At 39.5% G+C, this 12,401-nt stretch overlaps 1 protein-coding gene across 5 annotated transcripts in view; it reads left to right on the top strand.

Moving 5' to 3' along the window:
- spag9b (sperm associated antigen 9b) overlaps nt 1–12,401 on the top strand; it is a 34,133-nt gene that overhangs the window by 5,893 nt on the left and 15,839 nt on the right. For 3 of the 5 annotated variants that reach the window (XM_067488307.1, XM_067488304.1, XM_067488306.1), the window contains exons 2-5: nt 1,622–1,742; nt 4,291–4,361; nt 5,073–5,176; nt 12,045–12,192. In XM_067488307.1, the coding sequence (XP_067344408.1) occupies nt 1,622–1,742; nt 4,291–4,361; nt 5,073–5,176; nt 12,045–12,192 (444 nt within the window). Of the gene's footprint in view, nt 1–1,621; nt 1,743–4,290; nt 4,362–5,072; nt 5,177–10,108; nt 10,749–12,044; nt 12,193–12,401 lie in introns of those variants that run through there. The other 2 variants (XM_067488309.1, XM_067488308.1) reach the window with 2 other exon arrangements.

The following is a 12,401-nucleotide window of genomic DNA, read 5'->3' as shown; positions in this document are numbered from 1 at the left end:
CTCTACACTGAAATAGTTTGAAAGCCCACAGGCAGAGACAAACATCTCAGCCAATCAATAAAGTCTTTCTGTTAAAGACAAAAATAAAGACTTAATTTTACAGGCTTCGTTTTTAAAGACTTCACAAAGAGATCTTAGTATTACACTCGTTGGACATCTCCAATCTTAAGTGACGTGCATTTAAAGAAGAGGCTGCTTATAACAGGGTGCTCAGGTGATCCTCATCTCTTTGCAGATGACATCTACACCCTACCCAGGCCCTGCCTCAGAGCATCTTATCCTCAGAGAGCACCCACATCACAAGACTGCATGTCTACACGCATACGAAAGGCTTTGCATGTAATCTGACACCTGACTCCACTAATCAGCTGTTGTAGCAAAAGATGGGCACCTGATAACAAAGCCAACCAATCAAGAAAGCAGGAAAATATTTTTCATACTTATTATTGCCATTCACATTTACTTACCACAGAGTCAGCCGATAAATACAGTCTCCAAAAGTATTGGACCGGCAAGGCCAGTTCATTGATGTTTTCTGCACATCGGCAAATTCTGGTATTTAAATCAATATCTATGAAACAACCTCGAACCTATTCCCTAATGTATATCTCCTGTTCATTTAAAAAAAATCTTGAACCCAAATGTTTTTGTGTACATCAAATACAATTTAATAGTGCCAGTATTTCATATTTAATACTTTTGGAGGGAACTGCATGCTGGAGCAATACCATACCCGGAAAGGGCACACACATGGGATTCCATTGTTTTGTTCTACTTTTGATCAAAGTTGCTTGTCAAAACTGTTTAAATTTCAAAATGACTATTAATGTCAGCGGATAAATATGTTTAAGTCAAGATTATATGACTTGAATCTTATTTGTAACTTTAGAAATTGTCAAAGCTCAAAACACTTTCATCTTATCTATCTTTCCTGTCTATTATATCTTTATGTTTACTATCAGTGTAACTCGGCACCAGGGAAACTGCGGTTGACCCAGCTTCAAATGGATTAGATTTGGGCACTGAGTGGGTTAGGGGTTTGAGACGGTCGGGCGAGCGTTGCTAGGATCAGTTAAAAACCTGATTCCCGAGGATAATATCACTGCTGTCATTATACTGATAATCACAGAATAATAGGTTCAAGATGCCCTGAGGTTAGTGACAACAACTTCTGTGTAGATGTCCGGGGGAAAAAAACAACCTTGACACTGATGCTGTTACAAACTTGTCATACACACAAAGCCTCTAGCTCTAGCCATTAGCTTAGCGAGGTCATATGAACTTTCACAATTGACAGAAGACAGGTGTCTTATGCTGTTTTTCTCTGGTATCAACATCGTTAGTACTAGCAGTTCCTTATCATTCACACAAATGTAGGATGTAGTCTGCAACATCTGTTCCATCACCACCTTTTTTTTCATGCATACTCGAGAAAGGTTTAATTTCATCCATACAGTAGTGATGATTGGGAGACATTCACAGGTGATGTCAGACTAGCTAACAGGAAATGACCGCTCACTTCACATGTGACATTTTCGCTTTAACAAATCATCCACCTTTTCAATGCAAGTTCACAAATGTTCATAAAATAAATGACTGTTATCTATTTATTTTTCTGCAGAGGTACATCGTCTTTGAAGACTCCCAAGAGGGAGAGAAGAAGGACCTCCAGGGTCGACTATTGATGCTGGAGTCTCACACACGTCAGCTGGAGCTAAAAACTAAAAACTATGGAGATCAGAGTAAGTTTATTGTATTGTACATATCACCAACTGACTGGTAAAGTCTCTCTCTCACACACACACACACACACAGACCATTGGCAGGTTTTGTGACCCAGTGAGTCAGAGGACTTCCAGGTCCATAAAGGCCAACATACTGCTACTGTAATTGAGCTGGAATAAAAAAGAACAAACATGTCCAAAGCCCAGAAAGTAATAAAAGTATTATATGGCCTTGGGTACATGGCCTGCTTTAAAAGTTTTACCTAGAAGACAATGATTTTTGTTAGTTTAGATATTTTTAAAGAACATTTCACTGTCTAACAGTGTTAAATATTTAAACACCTAACAGAAGCATATAAATACTGACCACTTATTATTACTTGTTATTCTGAAGTAAGAGCAAACGTCTTAATGTAAAGGACAGTGTAATTTTCCTCGTGTTTCACAGTGTTGTAATCTTTCCACGGCAACAAAAGTAAACCCTCATGATGTGTGCATGACCGCTCTGTTGACAGTGTGTGACTGCTAGCTTGTTCCACCGCAGGGGCTTAACATACGCCTCAATGATGCTAAGGGAAAATTTGAAACCTTTGAGATTTTTTTTTTTTTTTTTAATTTCTTTCAGTATCACATTTCCCCTTTTTCTGTCTGTTTAGTTTCATGTGTTTATAATTATACATGTTGCCTAAAGCTGTGTTTGATCATGTCATGTATATTTTCTGTTTCTTAATGTTATTATTTCATTGCTCTCTTTTTAAATGTCTTTTGCTCTTATTGGTTTGCTTGCAGTGTAGAGTAATTTATTTAGAATTGCAATTAGTCATTTAGCAGACCCTTCGATCCAAAAAGACTTACAAGCAAGTAGCAGACACTAGGGACAAGGTAGGGATTCGGTGTCTGCAGGGACACTTTAACATGTAGCCAGGAGAAACCAGGTGTTGTACTACTTCTCTACCATCTGACCTATAGCCACCCCACCCAAGTCACTCAGTTCAGGAGGGTAGTAGGTAGTGAAAAGTAAACAATCAATCGATTGACAGAAAAATAATTGCTAACTATTTTGATCAATGGCTTTTGGCTTGTCCCTTCAGGGGTCGCCACAGCGGAATGAGTTCCGCATGTTAAAAATGAGTTTTACACCTGATCCCCTTTCTGCTGGATCCCTCCCATTTTTATCCGGGCTCAGTACCGGCACCAAGGTTGCCCTTGGTCCCTGGGTGGGGCCACACTTGGTGTGTGATTCCAACCTGCTGCCTTCTGCATACCAAGCGAATGCTTTACCATTGAGCCACCAGGCCCCCAGCAACTGTTAAATTAATTTAAAAATGCAGCTTCTTTCTTTAGGAATAATAGCTGGTTCCTATGTGCTCTGACACAACCTGTTGATCCTGGCCAGTAATAGATATTTTGTATGTTGACCCCTGTCCACATTCTAAAATGTTATATTTTATTTGGATTCAGTAAAAAAAATCTAAGATGAACTATCACATTTCAATATGGTTCAGTGACATATAAGTGTGCCCACACCCTTACAGTCACTCGTTATCTCAAATTAACTCCACTACTAGAAACCTCACTTAACCTTAATATGATTTTTAAGGTATTTAAGATGTGGGACTTTCCTTCAGGATAACAAACTTTTACTTGTGTTATTTTCTGCTCCACTGTTGTTCTGTCGACACTCTCATAACCACAATCTATCACAGTTTCGTCATTCTGTGCAGCTGCTGTCTGAACAGTTACGCTTCACTGTTCAAGTACATAGGTGTTTCCTAATTTTGTACCTAGAGTAAACCTTGCTATACATCTGGTAAAAGAGCCATTTTGTCACTGAAAGCCTTTGCTGTATCAAACATTAAGCATGGAAGGTCCTGTGGAATTGTATCACTCATGACTATCCGTGGGTTGTAAGGTATGTTTTAGTGTCAACCTTAAGTCAGAGGTCACTTGTATGGTTTGCTATTGAAAAGTGCTCTGTTAAACTGCTGCGACTACGAGTGTACTGTACCACCTGAGAGCCGCAAAAAATGGAATCTGTAAGTTGTATGGTTGCGTGAATATGACTGAGGCCAGTGATTGCCTCACAGATAGGTCTGTGGTTTTCTCATGCCTTGTTTTTCTTCTGTTTGGTAATAACATTAAAAAGTATATATTGTTTTTCAATATTTTATTATTAACTGGAGTTTTAATAGCAATTGGTAGTTTTTTGTTTTATCATACCAATGACAAAATATCAAAATCACCTGTCCTTTTGATGAAATAAATGGTGGTGTTTGACATTGCACTGTGGTATTTGGCATTATCGATACATATTTGGTTTCATAGGAAACTGTAAGCTTAAAAGTGGTGAAATAATCCTATTAAGGTTCTCTGTCTGTTGTGGCCCAAGAGGGGTTTGTTAAAACAGTGTGGCCCTCTGCTGATTCTGAGATGTAATTACAAGAACTAAGCCCTTTCACCACTGTGTGATTCATAATGTGAGGTAAGACACTGGGTTTGTACAGGAGACCTGATTTGTTTCTTCTGATTTAATATATTTTTATTTTTTGTTTTCTCTCTTATGCAGTTAGCAGGTTAGAAGAAAGAGAAGCTGAGCTCAAGAAAGAGTACAATGCCCTTCATCAGAGACACACAGAGGTAGGAGGTTTTAGGATTTAAAAAAAAATGTTTTCGATTAAGTAATTCATACAGTGGCAGCGCACATAATTTTGAACAGTGATGAATGTAATAAAAATATATAACTAGTTGCCACTGTAATTAAGATCTGTTCATTTTTAAAAATGTAGAAAATAAAAGAAAATGTCCCATTTTGATTTTTAAGATGAAATGTAATAAAATATCAAGAATGGTGGGTATATACATTTTGTGAGCTATATGGCAGATAAAAATGAAAGCTAAATTATATATTAGCTGAGCCATTGGTCTGTTGTGCATTATGCATACTAACAGTTGCCTCAGTGTCTAAACAAACCTGTTAGGCCTCAGCAACCACCTGCTCATCTGAATAATGCTGAATAGAGGGAAAAAAAAGCTGTCAGCTACACATTGTTGATATAACTACATAATTTTATTGTGAGTCTATCTGTCACACCTGTACCTCAACATATTATATTTCATACTGTATATCAGTGATCTATTATCAAATAACAATTTAAGGCCACATATACTTCAACATACTGTGGCTTCAAAGTACTATTTGTAGTAGATGAGCTTTTTAAAATGCCTTTGGATACATAAACCTTTCAGAGTCAAATAAAAATTCTTAATACATGAACTCTATATGAAGTAAAATTAACAAGTGATCATATTGTCTTTAATACTATGTTTGTCTGTGTTATACTTTTTCAGATGATCCACAGCTACATGGAGCATCTGGAGCGAAGTAAGCACCAACATGCAGCAACACCAACAGACCCCTCAGATACAGGCACAGGCACATCAGCCAGAACACGGTGAGACAACATAAACAAAGCAGACCAGGTTTTTTCTCACTATATACTGTTTATTTTCAATTCAACACAGTGCCTGCATTCACCTGGACATATATCATTTGTCAGTGTGTTTTTCATTCCGATTAGTTTTTGTGTTTCACAGACAAACGCAGCGCATTCAAAATAACAGCAATAACTAAAGACAAATATGTAGCAATGTTTTCCTAAGTAAAAAAAGTATAAAATTAAATTGTGTGTGTGTATATATAAAAAGGAATATACACAGGGAGGTGACTTGTATTGAACAGAAAGCGTTACTCTTAACTCTGAACAAAGTTCTGCAGAGGCCTTTAAATTCTATCCAACGTCATCTTTGTCATTGTTATAAAATCTCAGTCTCTCCAGGTCTAATGTAGTTGCCATTTCTCTCAAATCATATGTGGGCACAATACACATTTTCTGCAATCATAGGACTATCTTTTTTCAGAATGACCCTTTTAAGCAAAACAGCCATTTTTTTTTTACACTTACTGGCACTAAGTAAGAGTCTTGTTATAGCCTGCATCTGGTATCCTGTGCTACCCAAAAGTTGTAGTTTACTCTAAGACCAAAGAGAATATGTTAAATTACTGACTGAAGGCTTCCATCGAGGGTCGGCATCAGGGGTACTTGTAGCTATCCTCAACATCTGCTATCTTGCCTTTTGGTAGTACAATGACAGACTAACTTTCCTCTCCTTGTTTTCATTCGACCACACTTCTCCCGTCTAAATGACATTCCAATGTCCTGGCTCTATATCCTGGGGGTATGGATCAGTGAGTCAATATCACGTTGACTCCACATGGGCATACAGCTTGATGTTACTGCCAGCCAGCCGGCAAGCGCAGTTGGTATGGAGCTGGCCTTTAGGGTTGTTTTCCACTTCCCCATTGAGTCCTCAATGAAGGCTCTTAAAGTCCTGTTGAACTTGTACTCTTCCAAGCATTCCAGGATCTATGTGTGAGGCATTAAGTCATAAGATTTCTTGTAGTCAACCCATGCAGTGGGTAGGCTGGTATGTCTGGTCTTGCAGTCTCGAGTGTAGCTTTGCTCCTCTGATGTTACTACCAATTCCTTTCTGGGCTCTGCTCATGTATTGCTCCATGTGCCTGCTCATCTTAGCCACTATGATGCCTGACAGGAGCTTCCATGTTGTGCAGAGGCAGGTTATTGGGTAGTAGTTGTATGGGACTGCTCCCTTCTGGGGGTCCTTCAGGATCAGAACTTTGCAGCCTTCAGTTAACCATTCAGGGTGGGTTCCATCCATTAGTAGCTTGTTCTTTTGTGCTGCCAGGTGCTCATGGAGTCAGATTAATCTCCTTAAGCAGTAGGCATGGATCATGTCAGGGCCTGGTGCTGTCCAATTCTTCATGCTTGAGGCCCTCTCTTGGATGTTTGTTACCGTGATGGTTACTGGATCTTGTTCAGGAAGGTTTCCACCAGCCACTGGGCTCTGCTGTTATACAATGCCTCCTTCTCCCATATGTTTTTACAGTATTCTTCAGTCTTCAGCTACTTTGGTGGGTCTGCTGTTCCTCTTCAGCTTATTAACCAAGGTTTTGAGCCTTTGCTTGGCAGTCTCCAAGACCTCTGGCATGGAGAGTATCATTCAGGCCAGGCCCAAAGCAATGTGTATTGAAGTGTGCACTTTTACCCACATTTCAAGTTTTACAGAACAGAAACATAGACAATCAGATTCTTGCCATTTAATCATTATCTCTACTTAATAAGCCTTCAATAACTATATGCAGTGTTTCCCTTAGTGCTAGTGCAACGAGACCCCCTACCATGCCTAAATGACAGGCCAAATTTTTCAATTGCTAACAAGCATTAGTCAACATTGAAACCACTTTTTCAAAAGTCTTCCCACAATACAGACATACATCTCAGCTAAACCGTTCAGCTCCCCTCTTTCTCACCAACAAAACATATATCATATATGGTTCAAACTAAGCACCGGCAACAAGAATTAATCAACAATGCAGCAGTTTGCTTGCATAGTGATTTGCGTTACATTTTGTATAACACACCCACCCTCTCTCCTGAGTTTGGCAGAAAAGGAGGCCAAAGAGACGAGTTTCGACAATGTGACTTCAGTTTGGACCAATGCTTGTTAACATTTGAAAATAGCTGTAATGTGTCACAGGTAGGTACAGTGGGATCTGAGAGCTGTTCCTCTTTGTTGTGCTTAAATTTCCCTTGCTGTCCTACATCCCCTTCTACTCACAAGACATTGATGACTTGCTAAAGGCGATATGATTTGTTTGGTGCTGTCCTTAAACTCTCCATTTAATTGCACCCTCCTCCCCAGCTCGTTAAAATGGAGAGCAAAGGTAGATTGACATAGTGAGTGAATGAAGAGAGGGAGCAGCATTAGCGAGAACTAATCCTGATGAATTCTGATTGTTACACAGCAGTTACATTCTGAAACACAAGTAAACATGGTCGTGTGTGTGTGTGTGTGTCCCTTAGTCAGACAGATGCACAGCCCTGAAACTGGATGCATGTAACGCATACAATACAGTTCAATGACTTATAACTGATATAATCTTTATTAGTAGAAATATTCTGTTCCATAAACATAAACAGTTAGGAGAGGGACATTCCAGTCAGCTTTAATTGAGGTACCCAGTGAGATATAAGGGAGAAATTATTTGCATACAATGAATACGTCTTATTAACACTCAGTGTTTTACTTGACCTTTACATGGAATTTACCCATGCAAAATTCAGCCAGGGGACAATCTAAAGGTTATTTATGACTTTTTTGACTTTATTATTATTTCTAAAGACTGTATAGTAAGACTGTATGAAGAGCTGGGCACTCACTGCAGGTTAAGGCTTGAAATAAATAAATAAACATTTGCCGTTAAACTTGTCTGTGTCAGTGCTTTTCCAGGTCTAAAACACAAATGGAACAGTTCTAACCACTGCAAGCTTTACTCCTACACACACAAATCCTCTGTAAAGGCAAGAGAAAGAACTAGGCCAGTGAACTTGTCTGAGCAGAAGCAGAGAAAGTGAGAAAAGCATCAATCCAGGAAAAGGAGAAGAAAGCACAAATCTAGATATTACAGGTCCCAAGCTGGAAAACCATGGGACAGATAAAGGATGCTGAGTATGTTGTGTAGATGAGGGTGGTAGTTTGGCAGTTGTTAGAGTAATCTGCTTTGATGGGATGATGATCTTTGTGGTTCATTGCTCATCTGCAGAGCAGATTATGACAGGGCACCATGCTGCAGGGAGCCAGGGGGTCAGCAGATCCCCCATTGATAGGAACTTCAATTTCCATTGTCATTGGGCTTAAATTATTGTTTATAAGCAGTTTATGCAAACAATTCAGCAAGCTGTGTTTAGCCCGTTGATGCTGTTTTACCTCCATGATTGTTCTGTATTTTGCAACATGTTATCATGTATTATAACAAGTCCTCCAGGATTGCAGAGGTCTCCCCAAAGGGAACTGTAGCTCTTACCACACCTTATGAATAACAGGCTGTGGTTTGATCATAAAACCTTCTTCAATTTTATGATAAAGTCTTCCAGATGTCTTTTTTTGCCTCTCTGGTGAATCACTTGAGCAATAGTTGTATTCATTGTCTCACATCTCAGGCACTGGTCTCTGTAGTAGTTGCTTCAGTGTCTACAGGGTTATTAGTAGACTTTTTTAATGTATTCCTATTTCACATGGAGCGATCTTGTGATCAGCCAGCTCTGTTATACAGTCATATCAGCTCTTTGCTCAGTTGAGTCATGACTTTGCTTTTTGTATTTTTGTTGAAACTTAACTGTGGTGATTGTGATTTCCATATTAAACAATGCAAAGTTTCAAAATTGTGAGCTGAATGGATGTGGGAGAAATCACACATATGATGTACCATGTCTAATCAGTCATAAGACTTTCCTGTGAGTTTAGACCTAGAGATGGTCTCTGGACCCTCCCAAAACATTTTTAACAGTCCTACGTACTAATGTTGTGGGCACACAAACAGACCACACACTCACAAAGTACACAGTAGCATGCACCTGCTCTGATATTACATCCATTGCTCGGGATAGGTGCGAAGGTTTTCCACCAGTCTGTGCAACTCAACGGTGGGCTTCTACAAGCTGACTAATCGGAACGGAGTGGATGTGGGGGGGAAGAGGGCCTTAAAAGGCAGGCGTTAAAATAAACTAAGAAAATAAAAAGTTTATGGATTGGATTATAGTGATAGTTCAATCTTTTTCCCATAATTAACATCACATGGATTTATTTTTGTAATGAGCCCTTTAGATTAATTTAATTGGAAAAAAGCAGCCACCCTGTTGTTTAGTTTGTCCATTGTATAATTTCAAATATTCTGATTGAAACCAAAAGTCAAAACAAAGTCTTATTCTTTGTTTTTTTCCCACAGGTTGTTTCAGAAATAACTGTAGTTTTTTTTTTTGGGAAAAGTTATATACTATTTTTGTCCACATCTGTAAACCTGAAATTATGCATAATAGGGTCTCTTTAAGGGAATTATGGATACTTTATTTTAAAACATTTGTCAAGAAGGTAAACTATACGGACACCCATATATTTACTTTTTTACAACTACAAACATGCAAAAGTAACGGAAGTGTGAATATTGTATAACGGGATGACACTGTACTGTATAGCATTTTACTGCACTTTGAACTGTATATTAAGGGAGTACATTGTTTTTTTCTTTACTATCCCTGCAGGCAATCCAGACCCAATACCAACCTTTCCTTTTCTCTATCATTCACATACACACACACACACACACACGCAAGCATTTTCATTAGTTCCTCCTCATTTATCAACCACTTAAATGCAGTCTGAGAAGTGACACATGGAACAAATTGCCCCAGCATCCAAAAGAGAGGGAGAGATGGAGTGAGAGACAGAGAGGGAGTGGTGGTGGGTGCTATAGCAGTGAGAGAGGGAGAGCGTCAGAGTATTCTAGACTGCACAGCGGCAGCCGTGTGTCGTATCTCAGCAGAGGACAGGAAGGAAAACAGAATCACCTGCCAGAGGAAGACCGTGAGAGACAGGGTTTGCTGCTGCTACGAGCCTCTCCCTGCTCTGTGGATGATGTATCATTCTGCTGTGAGCTGCTGCCGCTGATGGTCGGCTAATTAATCAATCGCTGCAGCTGAAGCCACCAGGATTACTGTTTTGTGACTAATGCTGGCAGATCATTCTGCCTTTGACTTGCTCCCACTCTGTTTGGCTCAAAGCTGAACTGCACTCAATACTGACACTCAGCTCAAAGGACACAGGATCTCTGACCTCAGCTTTAGATGGTGCATCAGTGACCCCCCCACCTCTTTTCATTGACTATCTGTGGCCCCCCATCTTCCGTGGAGAGGCAGTGGGCCATGATCTGGGGGGGGCCATGAGCCCTGGGTGTATGCTGTTATTTGTTTTCGGCTTTGTCGGGGGAGCGGTGGTCATCAACTCTGCTGTACTGGTCTCTCTGTCAGTGCTGCTGCTGGTTCACTACTCTGTCTCTAATGGTGGTTTACCTGCCCTGCCTTCCCTTCCTTCCTTACCCAGACCCAGCAGGTACAACCTGAACATTTATTTGTGATTATTTAAGTGTGTGAAAATTGTATCTTAATTTATCTTCAACAGTTTGCAGCCATGTAGTTTATTGTTCTGCCACGTGGTAGTAAAATATAGCCAGATAGTATGAGACAGCACACTAAAAGTGGGTCAAGAGAGAGAGGTGGAGATAGCAGTGTCATATCTAGATCACAGCATCTGACCTGGATATTCCCAGAACTTGATAAACATCTTTTTCAAGATAAAGCTGGGAAGCAGGACTTGCGCTGAGCATTTTTTTGCTCACAGCTCAGTTAAAAGACAAAAGGCAGTGGCAATGCTACCCATCAGTGGCCTGCATGTGACCTCCTCTTCTCAATATGCTGCTGTGTCCATTGTGTTTTTTGGGCTACAGCTTTTTACCGCTGTCTGTCGGCTGCTGTTTTCACCATGGCAGACATTTTTGTCCTTGCACTGAGGGATTTTTTTCATACCTGCTCACGTTGTTTTTTTGCTACTGGCTATTACTAGTTTCATTGCGTTTGAGTTGTTAAATTAAGTTTTGAGTATGATCACTTCCATGCTGAGCTGGGTAATGAGTTTGTTATGAGAGCTGTAAATGCTATGAGATATTTGTTTTGGATTATTGTGTGTCAGCATCTGTCTTTCAGCTACTTAAAACATATTGAAAACTGCATGTCCCTCAGAAAGACAGACAGTGGACCAATAGGTGGGAGGTGATAGAGTTTATGAGGCAACCAGTTTTGTTTCTTTTCCCACCACTCTGGTGCCAAACTGTCTCATGGGATGTTTTGTTGCAACTCCTTTCTGCAAAGTCTTGACTCAGTCTTGTAGTTTGTTTTTTTGTTTCTCACTTTGTCTAAAAGATTAAATTCCACTATGCTGTAACAGACTTTAGGATAGGTGAACTAAGTATCAAATAAAACTTTATTATCCTACTCAATAACCTGTCGTTTCTAAATGTCACTTTCACTGTAGTGACATTTAGCCGTGTTTATATATTAAATATATCACATATCCTGCACTTACTAGCGCACAATGTAATCTCTTTCCCACACCACATGTGGGATGTTGGACTACTTTCCTTGAAAAAAGGCTTATTTACTACCAAACTAATTCTTTACATTTATTTTTTGCCAGTTTGCCCACCTCTTTAGTCAAGTTTGAAATGGCTCATCAACTATTGGATGAATTACCATGAAATTCAGACAAACATTCATGATCAATAGAGGGGAAAAAAGAAATTTGTATTTATTTATTTAATCATATTATTTTTATTATTTTTTTTTTTTTTAGGAAGGAGCGGCCTATCTCCATGGGAATATTCCAACTTCCTAGTACTGATGGTATGACCCCTGACCTCTATAGGGAACCTGTAGACCAACGCACTGAACCATGGAGATTTAACAACCTCAGCCATCCACAATCCAACACTAGCCTCAAGGTAACACACAAGTCTTGAGTATTTTATAAGAGTAGCTTGTTATGTTAGGAGTTACAAAGTTTGAAGTTACTGAAGTTGGCTTGTAGTGCTTCCCACGGATGTGATGGGTGACATCATCTCTAGTTCACTTAGCAGAGGTTGTGGAAACAATCTTCAAACCCCCAGTGCCAGCAAACACCAAAGGAAGAGTACATTTCTATTCAAAGAGA

Source organism: Channa argus, chromosome 20 (assembly GCF_033026475.1).
Source record: "Channa argus isolate prfri chromosome 20, Channa argus male v1.0, whole genome shotgun sequence".
Taxonomy (NCBI): domain Eukaryota; kingdom Metazoa; phylum Chordata; class Actinopteri; order Anabantiformes; family Channidae; genus Channa; species Channa argus.
The sequence above is the reverse complement of the archived record's forward strand: the minus strand, read 5'-3'. Positions and strand labels throughout refer to the sequence as shown.